We start from the raw sequence: 18,920 nt of genomic DNA, 5'->3' as shown, positions 1-18,920 counted from the left end.
TGTACTTGCACTCTCCATTTTATTGACTTGTTGTTTTACAAAAACCGGTATGAGAGAATGCATAGACCGAGCCTCCCGATCAGTCGGCTCCACAATGACAACATGGAAAAAACAAAGGGTGTCAGGAAAAAGGCAACAATTCATTTAAAAAGATAAAAACAGTTTGCAGCTATTCAACTGAGTGCATACACTCTTATGATCTCTTACACACAAGACTGTATGACATTAGACCGTCATGTAAGCAAGTCCGCGCTAACACACACACACACACACACACTCACTGGCACACAATGCAAACGTGTGGGTGCAAAAGAATAACCACGGGACGTAGAAAATTATCATCTGACAAACTATGAGACACGTACACAAACAAATGAGATGCATACAGACACATAGTTAAAGAGGCAGTTCACCCAAATGGAAGGGACAATATCTGAACAGTACTGCTAGAGATGGTTTTGTTTTCGCATTTTGATGACAATTCATTCGTTGAAAGTGAACGCTACAATATTTGTGGTGCTTAGAATCAAAGTTCCTGTTACAATAAACAATGACAATCCTCTCTGCATAAGCTGAAACTACTTCCTGCCAAAGAATAAACATTTTTTTAACCTGTGTATGAAACTCTCCTCATGGATCCTCAAAATTTGGAAAACAAACATACAGTAAAGTAAAAGGGAAAACATGTTCACTTGTGTTATGGGTGAACTGATCCTTTAATTTGCACCACCAACTCACACTATTGGCATGACTTGTCTATCCATCCTGTTTTAAACCAATAGGAGTGTAGCCAGTAACATGATCACTACTAGCAGCAACAGTGTCACCTACCACTAGTGTGTGTTGACGGTACAGTCTGTAAGCATCGACACATCTGATAAGAATTACAGTGAGGCTAAACTAATGCATCCTTCATGTATGCTGTAAAACTCAAGTGTTCACATTGAGGATCAATAATTGCGGTGGAGTTCTCTGAAAAGCATCAGGGTCACACTTAAGCTGTGTTTACAGTCTCAAGCACAACGGCACTGAGAGAGTGAGCATAGTTTAGCTGCATATGTCAAAACTGCCCTTCCCTTCCATGGGACTGCTGCGCACCAGCACTACTCTGACCTAAAAAAGGGTGAGGGAAGTGTTTAGAGAAGTTATCAAAGTCAGTTAAAATACACTGGAATAAAACCATAGCGTGAGCTGTTATAGCTGGATGATTACTTGTGTTGTGGGCTGAACCATTTGCAGTCGGTTAGAATGCACTAATTATCAACAGGCTAAGAGCTGGTGATGTGTTTACAGAAGGTCTGCATATGTGGTAACTGGGATGATCGAATGATCGAGATGATAGCAAAACACTGTTTTCTGCTGTTATTTGAACTGTTCATAACATAAAACTGCTTTTAAAAAAGCATTCAAAGCAGAGAGCAAGCACATTTCCATCCCATAACAGGGAAATCCAAGTACATGAAACACTGACAAACAAAACAAAAGCCTTCTTCTTCTTTTTTTTTTTTTAATCCTGAAATGCAGTGATTTTTTTTTCTTTTGGAGAAGACATGTTTTCACCAAGAACAAAAACCCTCAACTGAATACAGGAGGGAATCAACCATGTTTACACTAGTCTGCATTTAATTAATGTGCGCTTATGACGAGCATATTCCTGGCCACTTCTTGCACACACTGGTTTAACTTAGTACAAGAAGTTTCCAGAGTAAACTCAAGAGGATTGTCCTCGCCTGTAAAACTAGCATGGGTTCTCCAACTGAGGCAAAACAAATGAGATGAGAGTTGTAGAGAAACTCTAAAACATACTGCAATGACAACACTGTTGTTTTAGTTGGTATCACGCTTAGTCCTCTCTGCTGTAAAGAACATTTGCTGTTACTTGTCAGACAAGCTCAACACAATCATGTAGCCATTCATATAATATCTATCAATATTAAAATTTGTTAAGATTTTTATTTATTTATAATTCACAATATGGGTCTATGTTCTGCTTCTGTTTATATACTCCTCTGGCCTATTTACATTCCAGTAGTTAAAGGTGGATTATATTCTGGTGACCTTAAAGGCTCCGTTAAACCTTAGTGATTAGTTTTTTTTCACACTTGGTTTACACAAACAGTTTCCAAGGTCCTGACTTCATATTATACACATCTACGCATTGGGGGAAAACAAATCTGCCACTTATGCAACGGTTTCATGTACTGTGGGTATTTAGTGTAAAGAGCTCAGGGAAAATAATAAGTGTGTTCACGATATGTAAAAAAGCTTCACTAAAAGGTTCCATGAGCGCCTGAAAACACATAACACCAGTGTACAGCTACAGCTCTACTCCTCTAGTATCTGTGTCCAGTCAACCAGAGCGCCACCTGCCCCTGCAGCCGCTGTGCATCTTTAGTCTACATCACATTTTAACACAAGGCACATTTTGTCTTTCACCTATCCTCCCATTCACCATTATCCTCTGTTCATCTTCAATCAACAAGCCCCAAGCACCAACTGCTCCTTACTCTCCTCAATGTCAGAAAACCCTTGTCCAAGACTTAAGCTCTGGGCATCTTTGTATTTGGGGCCTCTTGGAGTAATCATACTATTTAAATAGTCGCAAGGACAAAGCCTGTAGCTGTAGAGGGTCTTATATCCATTAGGAGGTAAGGGCTGGGATTACTGTACTTTCTCATTCTTATTAGTATTGTTAGAGACAGATTATACTGTAACTATGGTACTTCGTTTTGAATTACTCTCAATTAGAGGATGCACAAGCTGCGCATATAACCAAAGGAAGGGGAATCAGATGGAAAACAAATGAAAGTAGATGGCGCTGACAGCAATCAACGATGCCTAGCCACTGCTAAACCCAAATCCCCATCTAATGCAGACCCTTGGGAGTCTTGTCATTGTGCCAGACCCTTTGGTTATAAAACAAAACCTATTTTTAAGAACCCCTTCCTTCACTGAGACAAAGGTCAACATGCTGTCTCTGCGTTCTTCTTGGGAACAGGCTGCTAGCTGGTGTGCAGTTGCTCTCTTTCTTTTCTCTCCTTCTCCGGACAGGGGCAGGGTTAACACATACTGTCTAAAAGGGGGAAGACTTTAACCGTTCAGGAGGTAGACCACCAGCTCATAGGTGCACATCATGATGGCCGTGTTGGGGATCTGTCGTACCAGGTGCGTTGTGAGGCCGCGGTACAGGGCGCGGTAGCCCTCCTCCTTGGGCACTGTTGTCAGAGTCTGGAAGAAGGAGCGGTACTTGGTGCCCTCCTCACGTAGCCTAGTACGGATCACTTCTGCAGAGGCAAGAACATACAGAAAGGTTAAAGAAAAGCCCCACCAATTAACCAGGCTTGTCTAGCTTACAGGTTATGGCGGACTCTCACCATGAGGATAAGCAATAGATGTGGCACAGGTCTTGGAGGTGGCAGCAGCGAGCATCATGCCCACAAAGTCTGAAGCATCTTTAGATGCCTCCTCTTCCTCATCCATGTTCTGTGGTGCCTTTGCCTCCAAGAGGCGCCGTTTAATGTTTTCATAGATCACAAAGTGGATCACAGTCTCTGAGATGCCGGCGTAGGATGCCGACATACCCCGATAGAAACCTCGCAGGCCATCTGCCCGATACACTCGCCGCACACACTCAAACGCACTCATCCTTCGCTCACCTCGATTCCTGAGAAGAGAGAACACACACATAGTGTAATAGAAATGACAGTGATATGTAGTTTCATATTAAAAATACAAAGTCACAAAACCTCTATTACACTGGTATCAGCAGAGCTGCAGCTCCCTGCACCGGTTCTGTTTATACATAGAACACCAGCGAACATGTCTTGTGGCCTGTTGGACTCTGCTGGTGAGCACTTGGCATGAGTATAAGCCAGAGGCGATTTCTCATAGACTGCAAGGGAAGCTCGGCTTCCCCTAAAATTACAAAAATTAAATGGTCAAATATGTTCGGTTGTGTTGACAATTCATTGACTACAAATGTGTTAGAACATGTTCATCTCACAGACGAGTTCGTTCAGAATCAGCTTTACCACAAATCAACGGACTCAATGTTGTTCACTTCTCATACATTCCCGTTGCACTGTTTTCTCATACAGTCTATGGTCAACGCATTTGCCCATAGAAGCCCAGCATCCATGCACTTCAATGGGACTGAGTGGAACAGTTTTTTTCATTGCCTCAAAACTGGACGGTAATTGGATAAATGCCACGATGTTGTCCCGCCCCCGGACGCTTGGTGTCTCTGGGGGTGAATGGAGCTGTGGGTGGACATCGGCTGGGCTGGACGCCAGGCTTCCACGTGCTGATTGGAGGATCAGTCGAAAGGCTGAATCCCATTTGATTGACAGCTATTTTGAGATATACTCCTTCACTTGACAGAGTTCAGTTTAATACCGTCGCGCATTCTGCTGTGAAATCGACAGAGAAATCACGACGAAATTACTTGTTCATTTCTTGCACTGTAAATAAAACACACTCATTGTACTTCCTTGTTTCAATTTAACATAATTTCAACGTTTTCTTGTTTAGTTGGTACGATAAGGTCACTGACCATTTTCTTAAAAAGGAATGGAGGGCCGAATTTATGTTTAAATAACTTGATTTTTTTTTTAATGTAAGCCGACAATGAGCTTCCCCTCTCTGAAAGACGAGCAGCCGCCACTGGTATAAGCAGTACCTGAAGTGGCTGATATAATGCTGATGTTTATTAATCAACAAATAATGGGTTGATAACTTGACAAAAATAGTGGCAGCTGATTGTTAAGGGTGAAATATGACAGAGTGAATAAGACAACCCTGAAATAATGACACATTCTCAGCTCTGTAAACTTAGATCATTTTATACATGTCTGCTTTTGAGTTATGCAAAAACAACAGCCTACTATAAATTTTATTAGTTTATTTTACTATTGTATATTTTATTGTTTTTATTTTATTATTGAATATCGATGATAGTATTCATGTTCTTTGTTTATTCCTCTATCTAAAAACACAATAATTTGTCTCTGGACATATTTATCAGACCCTTAGCTGAACAACATGTGTCATATTCCACAAGTTCTACTGTCGTTCAGGTTGGCACAAATTGTTTTTCTGTCCCCAATTTAAATGGAACATTAACCTCATCTATGTGTTAGTGGGGTTTTGGACTGCACTAATGGAAACTGTGCCCCTGCATGAAGAGTGGAAAAAACAGGCCTAGGAGCTAAGAAGAGCACACTAACAACCAAAAGTTAACCGACCAGACCCTGATATATATGCAGCCCTCAGGTATCAGGGCCCTATTTACTATTCTATTCCCTATTCTCATCTTGTAGTACACGGATAACACTGTGGCGAGTTGAAAGAAACAACAGTATTAAACAAAGAACACAGTACAGCAGCAATATTTTATATGGGTTGGATCATAAGTTGAAATTTTGGAACTAAATGAAGAAATGACCCTCTAAAGCCAAAAAAGTTTAGCAGGAATTCCTATGTCATAATCTGTATTGAAGAAAAATGTCACAGACTTTATAATAATACAAATAATACAAATACATAACATTTCTAGAAATAGGGTTTATATATGACTGTAATATTTACCTGGCATCCAGCTGTAGGCGGGTCTTAATGAGCCAGATGGGATTAGTTGCTGTGATGGCTGTAAAACCTGTAAAAAACGATAATAATTTACAGCTTGTATGTAGAATGTAGAATTACTCAGTCGCACAACAAACTGTTTCAAACTGTCTACAAACTAATACTCTAGATCAGATACAATGCATTTAAATAATGTAAACTTTATTTTTAATAAAATGTCTGAAGAGCCACAAAAGCAGCCTAGAGACACACAGGGCTAGTCCCACTAAAGACTTCTATGACTTAATGACCTAAAAATTGTGTTGTACAATCAACTGAACAAAAAGGCTCCTACCCAATGTCCTACAAGACAAGGGATTAGAGAAAGGAAACAATGCATAGAGGAGAAAGAAGAACCAGATGAAAAAAGCACAGATCTGTGGTGAGTACTCACACAAACCCAAGTAACTCCTCACAGATGCAGCTAGAGACCCCTGCTGGTGTGGGGGTCTCATGCCCTTGCAAGAGGAGAGCTAGGGTAGAGTAAAAGCCTAAAACAGACACAGGCTTGTGTGTAGCAATATAGTCAGCATGCAACCATTTGACTTCCCATTCCCCCACCATCCAACAGACCCCACATATTCAATTACTTTTCGATCACTACTGATAGGTGAACGCAATCAACAAAATACACACATGCCACCCACACCCACAGTGCTCCTATGGAAGCGTAAACCCCAAAATTCACAAATCTACAGAGTGGTTGCATTTCAACAGTAGAGGTACGATGGATGAACATAAATACCCTGTGAGTGGTGGCTGTATGGAAGAAAATGTTTTTTTCCCCAGGGGACAGACTGAAGCAGACTGTGGGGAGGGATTTGCTGAATTTGACAAGTGTTTTGATTAGAATCGCTTACTCTAGGTAGCCTCATGTGAGATAACAATGAACCCCAACAGGACAGGAGATGGGATCGGCTGGAAGAATACAGCCGTATATAGTAAACCCTCTGACATTAAAACAATAATTAACTTTGTGCCCTGCGGTACTTATTCCGCTAAATTGCAAAACACACAAATGATGCCAAGTATAGAAGCTTAGTTGGCACATAAGTTAAATAATACTAATCTATAATTACACCTAATGAAGATTTATTGGTAGATTATAATACGCAATATTTTTATTTGTCCTGCCAATGTTGTTACTGAGGAGTAAGATATGAATCAGATCTGCCTTAGCTTAAGGTCATCTTTGCACTTTGTTTGCAGAAGTAAATGCAGGATGTAACCTCTGCTTTTGGTATCATGTATCAACGTGCCGACTACATTAACAGCTGGACTGTCAACGCTTCCTCAGCTGTCAGTGCTACTCATGTCAGGACTCTGATTGCAGGTGTGCACTGCCAACAGTCGGAGCAGAACCGACAAACGCTGACCTTGACCGAGTTAAAGGGTCTAAGTCATGCTGTGTTAAATCTGGCAGTGAAACAGATCTGTCAGATTCACCCACATATTCACACACATGAAGAAGACAGCCCATATGATCTGCGCTGTAAAAAGGTTCAGCATTCACACGAGCAAATAACACACCGCTGACATGCATAGTGACTAAATGACATCCCGTCAAGGCAATTTTAAGCAAGCTTCCTTATCATAGTGAGCCGAGTGTGGATCAAGGCAAAGGGTCAAAGAACCAGCATAAGCATGGTGTTGAGTACATAAGGTTTAAGGAGCTACTGATGCATGACTAGAATTTTCAAACAATGGCTTTAAAAAAAAAAAAAAAAAAAAAAAAAAGTTCTTCTACTGCTGGTCTCTGCATTAAATATGGCACAACAGCTAACCTATATAGAAAGTTACACAAGCCTGGTCCTACATGGAACACATACATTCATTGAGGTTTATGTGCACTGAATGGGCTGCCTTCATTTATGACAAGCACGCTGTAGACGGTCACTACTCAGCAGTTCACATTCCTCCTATGTTAGAAAGCATTAGGACATCTTAACTTACAGCCTCAGAGATTTCCTTACCTGCCATTCCAGCTGAGACCATGTGTACCTGTGTGGAGTCAGGTTCCAACACACCGTTCAGTTTCTCTTTGGCAGTGGAGTAAGCAGCGAAGTAGATTGCTCTGTTGAAGTTCAACAATAGCGAGTATATTTAGAAATGGTACAAGGCAAAAAATGTTCTCAAAAGTTAAACTTTGGTCTTGTAGCTCAAAGCTAATGAGTCTTATCCAATAATGTGCCTACAGCAGCAATGTAGCTCATTAATTACATCATAAGAACAAATAAAAACTGCCCGTGTGTCAGGCTCAGCTTAAAGAGCTTTAAATGATCATTCATTTCTACTTCCATTCATTAAGTCTTCACACATTTAAAAGGCCATGAGAGTTACATTTATACTTCTGTCTAAAATATAAGATTTTATGTTGGTTTTGCCTTTTTTCCTCTTGAGCAGCACAATGCAACGTTGGAGCCAGATTATTGTCTACCGACAGACCCAATGACACTAAATGCTCATCACTCACATTTCACTGACAATGTTTTTCTGTACATCTGTATCTTCACTGAAGCATGTAGGCACACTGGCCTCCACGCTCCCGCATCAGTATTCATTTATGTAAGATGCTAACAAAACACTTGACGTATGCTTAGCACTGGCAGCTGCTTGCTACAGCATTAGTGCCTCCTGACTGCCATTAGCCACCACTTTGCTCCTGGCATTGCCACTGTGGATAATTAATGAATATGACGCAATGATGGCAGTGCTCAACTTAGCTCAGCAACAGTAAACTGCTCAAAATGTGAGACAAGTGATTGAAAATGAACAATTCTCCAGTTACGGGTACCTATGGACAATGTAGATGGTAATGATACCAAAAGTTAGGCTATGACACAGATCAATATAGAAAACTAAAACATTAAACATCATTAGTGAGCTAAAAGTCATGTTGACCCAATAGTGGGATTTATGTGTATGAAAAATAATTATAAGGGGAAGATGTGAACTCAGTCATGGCTCAGGAAAAGAGGCCAACCTGAGTGGATGATGTGTGTGAAATGTACATGATGTGTTGATCATTGCATAGTTCTATGCTGCTTTCCTATTGGCTGGCTGGTAGACAGTGGTTGGAATAGCAGTTGCAATGTGTGATGTTCATCCTTCATTTCTCAGAATTACATACAGTATGTCAGAGTTTTAACACTCTTAAACCCACAGATGTAATGTTTTTTCAACTTCCATCCTGGATGGACAATGCAAAAATCACATAGTACATACCTGGCTTTAGAAAAAACACAAACATGTTTTCACCCTAAAAATAGTTTTCAAATTATTTTTTCCCATCATCACTATTTACAATAACATAAATGGCCATAGTATGGCATTTCTTGAAGTCAAATGCTTTAAGAGTTGATCAGAGGAACGCCACTTTTGTCTGCTGTCATTACAGAAAACAAAACTGGTGTATAGATGTAAGTTTTAACAAACTTCTTACCTAGAAGGTGCCACACCCACCAAGTTTGGCCCCAAGCCCCTGAAGAGAGAGCGAGGTCCTTCTTTCTCCAAAATTAACCTGAGTAATACAAAGAAATATGGCAGACATCAGTAGTCTAACATCTCCACGATTCTGTCCCAGAAGAAGCATCTGGCATCATTAGGTAGGGTCAACACTTCAAGATCAAATGCTTATTAGTGGCAGATGTGCATTTTTCCCCACTGGTGTTATGCATTCATAAATAAAGCTTAAAGTCCCATTTTAGTTTTTAAACACAATCCTCCTGCTCTCCAAAACTTTTATTAAAATCTTACGTATGTATCCAACTGGATCCCCTATGGTATGTAAACAGTGGTATTCATCACACTGGTCTTTGTACTGTGTGGGGAATAGGTTAGATAAAACATTGACTTGGAGGAGGTTTGTATCAAAGTAGACTGAGGAAACAAACAAACAAACAAATAAATATAAATATGGAGGTCTTAGAAAACAACCATTTGAGCCAGCTTTCATGGAACAGGAGGAGGCTGTCTTGTTTAACAGATTGCATTCACATCTACCAATCTGCATTTCTTCACACAAAACCATAGCGGGTTCATTTAAAACAAACAGTAAAACAGATGTCTTTGCTTTTTTTCTGTTTATCATGTAGGATGATGACATATGCACAGTCATAAGCAGCATAGTCTCTGAGCACTTCATGTTAACCTGTCTAAGTGACTCCATGACAGGCTAAAAGGAAGTCCTGATTTGTTTCATGCAGGGGTAAAGTCACGATTCTTGACCAATACAATTTTCTTTCTCTTATTATTCTTGTATTGCATAATGCCTTTGAAAAAAGAAAAACAATATGATATCATTAACTCTACAATGAACTGGTGACACGTCCAAGGTGTACCCCGCCTTTGCCCAATGGTAGCTGGGATAGGCTCCAGGGGCCTCATGTATAAAGACTTGCATAGATTTCATACTGAAACCTGGCGTACGCTTAAATCTCGAAATGTCCGTACGCACAAAAAAAATCCAGATGAATAAAACTGAGCGTACGCCCAAATCCAAGTACATTTCCTTTATACATCCCAATCAGCGTGGAATTGAGTGCATATGTTGGAGTACCTGACTCCTCCCTCTCCACGCCCACATTTAAATATGCAAATTAGTATAAACGGGGTCTGCAGGTGGGATTCCCTCTGGGATTCCCCTCTCTACATGATCAGATGATGACATCAAGGTGGACGCGAAGCAGAGGCCAAAACAGGCAGGAGAAAAGAGACGAACTCAGCGCATTTGAGCAAAGACTCACCGCTATTATGGGTGATACTTTTCTCACAGGGCTGACATGGATCATCCCCAAGGTAAATATATATTTATTATTTGTGTAAGTCACACATTAGTTCATTCTACGGGTCATACAATAGTCTGATCACAGCCAAAAAGATAAAGGTTCATGCGTAATCATGTCAGGATATCAAAGAGGAAACCAAAGACTTTGACTCATGTTTAATCACTCAAATTATTATTTTCCAACAATGAGGCAGAAGACGGTGTGACGCAGTCTCAGCCTCCTGTCACAGAGGTTTCCTGTTGCTTCCCTGGTGTTAGCCGATCCTCCGGTCCAACAGCCAGCTGCTGATGCCCATCAGACCGGCATGGGTCCGAGCTGACCCGAGTCACATTAGGACATCGTGAGGGCAATCGGCGGAGTCAATGAGCGACTGGACCGACTAATAAATGTTCTCACAGACATTAACACTACATTAAATGCATTTATCAACAAATGAATTTTGTGTCCTTGTCTCTTCATATGGTTGTTGCTTAATGTCCTACCGGCCAGGATTGGCACTGGTATACAGGGTCTGGTTCTGGTGGTTGATGTGCTGCTCTGGCAGTATGATGACATGTCGGTGTGTTCATTGTTCATCTGTGTATCTCTGATGTGCACATCAATAGGAGGAATGACCTTTTTAGCTTACCGGCCGACAGGCCGTAAGCTATTGTCGTCATGCGGCGTCCGTCAGCGTTGTCTGTCATCCGTTACAAAAATTTTAATCGTCTTCTTCTCTGAAACTACAATTCCGACTGACTTCAAACTTGGTATACAGATTCTTTATGATCATGTCAACAAAAGTTAGTGAAATTATTTGGATCCAGATCTGATTCTGGATTTGGTGCGACTTTGAAAAATTTCCCCGTTATAAGAGATAGGACGTGGATTGATGCAATAACTCAGTAAATATAAATGATATCAAGTGTAAATTTCTACAGTACAACCCTGATGGGGAGATGACCAAAACATAATGTCCACATGCTGATCAGGATCTTCTTCTGGATCCGTAAACTTACGGAAAAGTTGACATGGGCTCTTATGGGGAAAAAATTTCAATCGTCTTTTTCTCCGAAACTACAGTTCTGATTGACTTCAAACTTGGTATACAGCTTCTTTATGATGATGTCAACACAAGGTATCGACATTATTTCCATCTGGATCTGACTCTGGATTTGGTGCGACTTTGACAAATGTTCCCATTATAAGAGATAGGACGTGGATTGAATCAGTAAGTATCAATGATATCAAGTTGGAATTTGAATTTTTTACAGATCTGATTGGAATATGACCAAAACATGGGCTATTTCTGTAATATAATAAATACACATAACTGGGTGATAATAAATGGCATCTGGATACATTTCCCAAAGCTTTTAATTTGGCCGGTAAGCTACAGGGCCATTGGTCCTATTTTTCATATTATTAACAGTTTCCCAGTGTCACCTCTAAGTGTCGCCAATGATTCAAAAGCACTAGAAACGTGCGTACGCCAGCTATGGACTGGGCGCGGAGGACCACACATTTCCATGGTCATTTCACTCTTTATACATGTGAATGTGAGCGTGGAAAAGGGCGTATGCTAGGTTTTTGTGCGTACGCACGCTTTATACATGAGGCCCCAGCACCCCCTCGAGGATAAAGTGGTCCAGAAGATGAATGAATATGATATTACCGAAATATGAGAGTCACAGCAATTTTTCTCAACAGGAGGGTCCTGTTTTTAACGGAAAATTAGTTTCCAACTGCAGGAAATGACATCTGCTGTGTATCTTTATTTAAACAAAGACAGCTCTGCTTCTCAGGATGTAAATACAATTACAGCTGAACAATCAATTAAACCGCAATCACAATCACAATGATGACTTGAGAAATAACATAATCACTGCAACGTGGAGTTTAAAGTAATTAATATGAAATTTTACAAGATGTTTGGGGTATGATAAACGTCTCAAAAAGTACTGTGTTTTATTATCAGTTGCAATGGCCCATACAGGAATGAAAACAGGAGCGATTTTTTTGGTTGAGCAAATGCTCCATTACTAGTGATGCATGAAACTTTGACGTAAGCTCGACACTTAAGAATTTATAGAATTATAAACATGACGACAAAGGATTATGCAACATGTTATGTAAGTAAGCATGTTTGTTTACAGCAAGTCAATGGTGGAGGAAATACTCACATTCTATAGCTAGGTATAAATACAAAAATGACAAAAAATATTACAAAAACATATTTGAGAAGGTATATTATGGGTGAAAGTGTAAAGGTAGGTTATTAAACCTTTAGGTGCCAGAGTTTTTTTTTGTTTTTTTTTTTAATTTTCAAAAAACATTCAATTTTGATATCAAGATTAAAAAAAAAACAAAAACTGTAGCTTGGTTAAAGGTAAAGTCATACTATAAATGAGAAAAATATTGGCCATGATCCAAAGTTTATGATGGGAGCAAAATTACTCATCTATTTTACTCATCTTGCTTATTGTGACATCACAGGGCGGCAGCCATATTCGATTGACTAACTTTTAGTAAAATTGAACTTTGAACATATTTATATCAAAGTTTTCTTTGTGTTTTTGGCTTTTTGTCATCTTATCCTTAAAATCAATCAATTGACTTAAACATAACTAGAAAGTAAAATGCAGGAAGTTTTAGTAGCTTTTTAGCCAAGCAGCACAGTAGCCAAATCTGTCCTTATCTATCAAAACTAAAACTACATAAATTTTACTTATTTACTAAACCAGCTTGGGACCGTGCCTTTCAAATTCAATTTTCTTCTTCACTTTGAATAGAAACATGCCCTGAAATGGTGTTAGGACTTAAGGAGCGCATGTCTGTCATCTATTGGTAGGAGGTGGTAACAAGATTTGGCAACTATCTGGAGTAATGGTCTGCTTCCTTCAGTTATGTTGCTTATCGCAATATTGCAAATTTGGCCCTTAAAAGGTTAAAATTATGTACATATGCAGAAAATGTTAATATTAGTTTGTTGTTTTATATTTAATACCCTGCCCCCTGACAGGGAGGCAAAGGGGATTGTTTTTGGTTCGGTATGTTTGTTTGGTAACACTCTAGCAGCAAAACTGTTAGTTGAATTCATACCAAACTGGGTTTATAGATTGCCAGTGACCCACAATGGATCTCATTACATTTTGGGAATAATAGACCAAAGTAAAAAATTTTTATGAATTTTCAAAATCTTCTTATTTACTTATAATGGGCAAAATATGTGCGGGGGTGGTGTTTGTTGTGCCTGGCAGCACTTGCTAATGTAGAAATCAAGATTTAATAGTTGTTAACTCAGGTAGAGCTAATTTTGAACTATTATGTATCATTTCATGATTTTTTTATTTTTTTTTTTGAATGAAGACAATGGTTTAATCTGCTTTTGATCTGCTTCTATATATGTCACACATTATGGGGTCAGATGAGAGTAAGTTTAAATCTGTACATTTGTGGTTACAGAACAGACAACACAGGCAGCCTAAGAGATCATAAAGAGCATTCTATCATTGACTTTTAAATGTTCACATATTCTTGTTAGGGATTAAAGTCATAAAAACAGGACACATCTGCTCAGAGGAATGGTGTTCTCAAAGATTACGTGCACATGTTTGATCTCAGTTTGGCAACCACATTCAGTCTCCAAGTAACATGACAACCTATTTTCTGTTTGTGTGCAATGCAGCCTATTTATTTTCTAAATCTCTAATAAAGTAATGAATAATCAGTATTTGTGCAGTAAAGTTTGTGAAATTTATGATCACATGACTATCTGGCAGCTGTGGCTCACGTGGTAGAGCGGGTCGTCCAATAACCGAAGGGTTGGTGGTTCGAATCCCGCTCTGTCCTAGTCAGTCTGTTGTGTCCTTGGGCAAGACACTTCACCCTCCCTGCCTCCAGTGCCACCCACTCTGGTGTATGAATGTTTGGTGGTGGTTGGAGGGGCCGTAGGCGCAAATTGGCAGCCATGCTTCTGTCAGTCTGCCCCAGGGCAGCTGTGGCAACAAATGTAGTTTACTACCACCAGAGTGTGAATGTGAGAGCAAATCAATAATGTAAAGCGCTTTGGGTGTCTAGAAAAGCGCTATATAAATCCAATCTATTATTATTATTATCTGGTATGCAGACCAGGTGAAATGAATGCCAACAACCAGGAAGATGTTTGTTTTATGGTGAAATTAGGATTCAGGGGCAATGACCTTAATGTCCAAGTGTGTCTAATTTGTAGACCTCACTTGCAAATGGCACTTTGACTTTTTAAACCAAATATTACAGCCTACGTTCTGTGATCCAACATGATATTCTCTTTACACAACACAGTATGAGTGAAGACGTATCTGCTAGTGAAGCTTCAGTGACAAACTCTATAGTTTGCACACAGCAAACACATATCACAATCCTCGTTTAATACATTAACAGTCAAGTTAAGATGGTAAGAAGTAGTATTTAGTGGGGCTTTGGTGACAATTTATGACTGCCATAAACTGCAGCAAGACACATTAAACTAACAGTAATGGACCACTGAGAGGCCCATAGTGCTACTCCATGAGATAGAGGGTAGTGTCTCATTAGTCACTGCATTACAGTACTATTGTGAAGTGTAGGGAAAGATTTACTAGAACAGTCACCTTGAATCAAAGTCTCCTTTGGTTCTACCTCGTCTTTCTAAGTACAAAATATCATGTGGTATATACCGTCCTATTATTTGTTCCAACAGCTATGGGAAAAAAGGCAGTGGTCGGTTTGGTGCAATGGAATTGGCAGACATGTCATGTAAATATGAGATAGCAGAGGGGTGTGAATCTAGATCACATTACAGAAATGATTAATAGGGCTGCTTTAGTTCAGAACAGCCCTAACATGACCTACTGGTAAGTAATCCAACGATTCACTACACTATGGAGCATATTAGGTTACCTTTAGCATCACAACTGTTCATCCGTGGAAATCAAACAGGGACTTGACTTAAAAATAGAAAAAAAAAAAAGCCTATCAGAATAAACACATAGTCATAAAGAATCAAAGTTATGAAAATCTTATAAGCTCAACTGATAATAGTTGGACCCTTATAAAATTTCCTGCTTGGCTAAAGTGACTCGGGTATGTTCTGTGTAGGGCTGGGTAACATAGCCAATTTCCACAATCGATTTGATTTTGATTCATAAGGTCCTGAATCGATTAATCACGATTCGATTCAGTTCAATATTGATTCAATTCAGTCTTAATTGATTGATTCAGATTAATTTAGTGATACCAAAGTACAATTTTGAGTTCTAACCTGATTATTTGACCACTGCAGTCATGCATCAATACTGCTATCAATATTGATATTAGAAAGGAAATAAATATGACATTTCAGCAGGAGGGAGCTGAACCTGCTCTGAAATAATGAACAGGACACAAACATGGCCATGTTTCTGCAGTGGCTCAGAACAGACTGCTCCATCATCTTTATTGTGATTTATGGCTGGTGGCTTCTACTCACTGGGGGGGGCTAACTCACTCTATACTCAGCCATAGGTGATAGTATGGATCCAAGTTATCATTCCAAGAATGACCGGCTTTCGCGACTCGCCTCAGAGAACCTCAGTCCAATCCAGTTCCTTCACACTGCGGGAGGGGTTTTCCCCCACCCTTCCTTCCTTTGCATGTTTTCCATGCCAGAGCCGTTGCGAGCGACACCAGGACACCCCGTCTTCTCCAGGGGTTCACAGATGGAGCCAGTCGCGCTTCCGCATAGTCCCAGTCCTGCTCTGAAAACTCGATCTTATCCACTATTAATCGATTATGCAAAATTAAAACGAAATCGATCTAAGATCGATTAAATAGATTTTTTTACCCAGCCCTAGTTCTGTGTGTAATGTTCCAAAGGGTTTGGCGACTTGGATTCTTGGAAACGGTTGCTTTTGCCAGAGGACATCCACCACACTAAACCACAACAACAGCCACAGCAACACAGTAACTGCTGAGAAGGGAACCGCAACTGTGCAGGCAAATCTCTCTCACATACATACAACTCTTGGGATGTTGAGCACTCACTTGAGACAGTGGAGGGGGCCTGGTGGGGACATGCGGGCCACACTGGCCCCATTAACTGTACTGAGCTGAACCTCAGATACATAGAGGGTGATGGAAGAGGACTGGAGACGGGTCTTCACTACTTCCAGTGGACAAGTCAGTATGGCTCCAACCGTGCCCCCACATCTGGAATGAAAACAGAGGCAGGAAAAACATGATGTCAGTCAGCAAACAATCTTACCGTCACTGCTGATGGAAAAAGCAGAATCCTAATGTTATTCTTCAGTGTCAGAAACAGCAGAGATGGTCAGAGGTACGTAAAGCGTTAATTGTGCTGCATAAATAAATTAGTCAATGGTGTGGCTAATGGAATTCTAAAGATTCCCGGCATCTAGACAAGAAATGGCACAGTGTGGGAACCCAGATTCAGGAATGCTTTGTGTTTTTTGTGGAATAACAGAAAGCTTTTGTTTAGCTCTGCATCACATTCCATACTCATAGATATGTCCATTTTCATATAAACATCAACCAAATCGATATCAAATTGAATTGCAGTGTCAATGGCAAGACCAACATGCTTTAGTTTCATAACAAATTTAGTATTAAGGTTCCATTTAACAGCTTTAGCGATGTTCTGTTTTCCTATTCGTCTGGACTCACCTTGTAACCCATGTGAATTTCAAAGTTTTCACACGAGTCCATATGAATCTTGTTATAGCCACAAAATCTACTCAGCCCACGCCTGTGACCATCATAAACTGTCCTTAATAAAGAGCATCAGTTTATGACAAGCTTTGGTGTGATTAATAATAATAAAAAAAAAAAAAAAAAAAAAATCAACTACTCAGCGGTAAATAAGCCTGATAAGAGAGAACTGAAAAATAAAAACAGCGCAGACTACTACAGTGTGCAGACAGGACTGCAGCTGGCAGGTAAGGGCTGGGCCTGGCCTGGGTGCAGTACATCAAAACATAAGCGATGGCAGTTATCTCTTAGTTGAGGTTAATTTTCAATCAACTTCAGCCAGAGGGATAAGTCCTGTCAACAAACTTTTTTTGCAAAGTCAAGAGAGGAAGAATAGAATGGCAGTAAACTGAGTGCACTGAATAAATTGGTCATAATAGGTACATCTTGTTTCTCCACTCATTATTTGGATATTCTACCTTATGCAAGGCAGTGTATTTGTTGCCCATTTTACATTGCTTCTATAAATAATGCAAGCATGTTTACACTGCATTAAAATACCAAAAAAGCAAAAGATTTATAGCTTCAATCCACATATAACATTTCCAAAATGGGACTAACCCTAACCCAAAATTAAAATGACCCCTTTAACAAAATACTTGCAGGACGGTAAGAATAAACAAATAAGCGATACCTAAATGACCACAGTTTAGATGTTGCATCAGGTCACACTACAAAAGGAATCTCTGTGGTTTCTTAAAAGAGTTTTTTGAGGAGACTGGTGATCTTTACTGACAGACAGCCTCCGTTTGTTTTGATGCACTATTTTATAGCCGATATTGCATGTCACATACGTAGAAAGTGGCTCATTGTCTCTTTTAAGCTCCGGAGCTACTTGAAGTGAGTTCCTGCAAAACTTCAATGCAGAAATGTGACAATCGAAACCAATACTTGCATGTAATTATGACATACACTAACACCAATCAGCTGTTTCATTCATACTATACATTGAAATGTCATTGTAACTTGTGACATTGGGCATAACTTCAACGGGTGCAGATGCACGGACAAGATTATTAAGCTGACATCTGACACATAGGATGGTAATAATGACAGTTTTACTGAATGCATATGACTCTAAAAATATTAAAATAATACTAAAAATGATTTTAGAATGTCTCGTACTTGCTAGCAGATATGGCGTTGAGCTAGCTAGCACAGCTTCTGCATGAATGTGGCTTGAAAATGTACTCACCCTCCAGCAAACAGATGAACTAAAGTATCTCTTTGACTCATTATGTATCATATTCGAGAAGAGTCCACGGGGCACCAAACACAAACAACGGGGATGGGAGTCAAAAAACCCGACCCCAACCTAACAAGCTGGTGATACTCAATACGCCTGTGTTGTGGTGGAGGTCAGATGCGTGAAAAAAACGAGGGTATGTAACAGCTAGCGTTAAGTTAGCTAGCTGTCGTTAGCTGCCTGAGCTAACAGGTTTCCGGTGGCACGGGTCGATATCAGGGCCACGGGTCTGCCTTTCCTCCCTCTGAAACAGGATAATGCTTCGGCATGGTGTGCGTGTCTTAAATGCAGGGGAATAATTCCAGTCCTGAAGTAATTGCAGTGCCGTAGACACGAGTCGGCCTTCTTCACGTTGACGTGCCCTATCTTTCTGAATGCCTCTGAGTCAGGTCGCAGTGTTTATCGTCCAATGGGAAGCCGCAAAACAGAGGCGCTGATTGGCTGACGCGTCTACCGTATCCCTGTGAACCCGCCCCATCACTACTACTTCACGTGATAGCGCTTTTATTTTGAAGGGCAGA

General features: G+C 40.0%; 1 protein-coding gene across 1 annotated transcript; it reads right to left on the bottom strand.

The window, feature by feature from the left end:
• LOC115431425 (solute carrier family 25 member 36-A) lies at positions 1-18,783 on the bottom strand. Its single transcript, XM_030151756.1, has 7 exons — positions 18,349-18,783; positions 16,431-16,595; positions 9,065-9,142; positions 7,596-7,696; positions 5,587-5,653; positions 3,375-3,664; positions 1-3,284 (listed from the first exon to the last, which is right to left on the bottom strand). The coding sequence occupies exons 1-7, from the start codon at positions 18,387-18,389 to the stop codon at positions 3,091-3,093; spliced, it is 936 nt and encodes a 311-aa protein (XP_030007616.1). The 5' UTR covers positions 18,390-18,783; the 3' UTR covers positions 1-3,090.
• Positions 18,784-18,920: the final 137 nt, after the last annotated feature.

Source organism: Sphaeramia orbicularis, chromosome 13 (assembly GCF_902148855.1).
Source record: "Sphaeramia orbicularis chromosome 13, fSphaOr1.1, whole genome shotgun sequence".
Lineage (NCBI taxonomy): Eukaryota > Metazoa > Chordata > Actinopteri > Kurtiformes > Apogonidae > Sphaeramia > Sphaeramia orbicularis.
Note: the sequence above shows the minus strand (reverse complement) of the source record. Positions and strands in the feature narration are given on the sequence as shown.

Coding starts and splice junctions, on each gene's coding strand:
- LOC115431425 (XM_030151756.1), bottom strand. CDS start 18,389: ATGAGTCAAAGAGATACTTTAGTTCATCTGTTTGCTGGAGG. Junction 3,665..5,586: donor CGCCTACAGCTGGATGCCAG/GTAAATATTACA, acceptor CTCTCTTCTCAG/GAATCGAGGTGAGCGAAGGA. Junction 3,285..3,374: donor ATCTATTGCTTATCCTCATG/GTGAGAGTCCGC, acceptor TTGCCTCTGCAG/AAGTGATCCGTACTAGGCTA.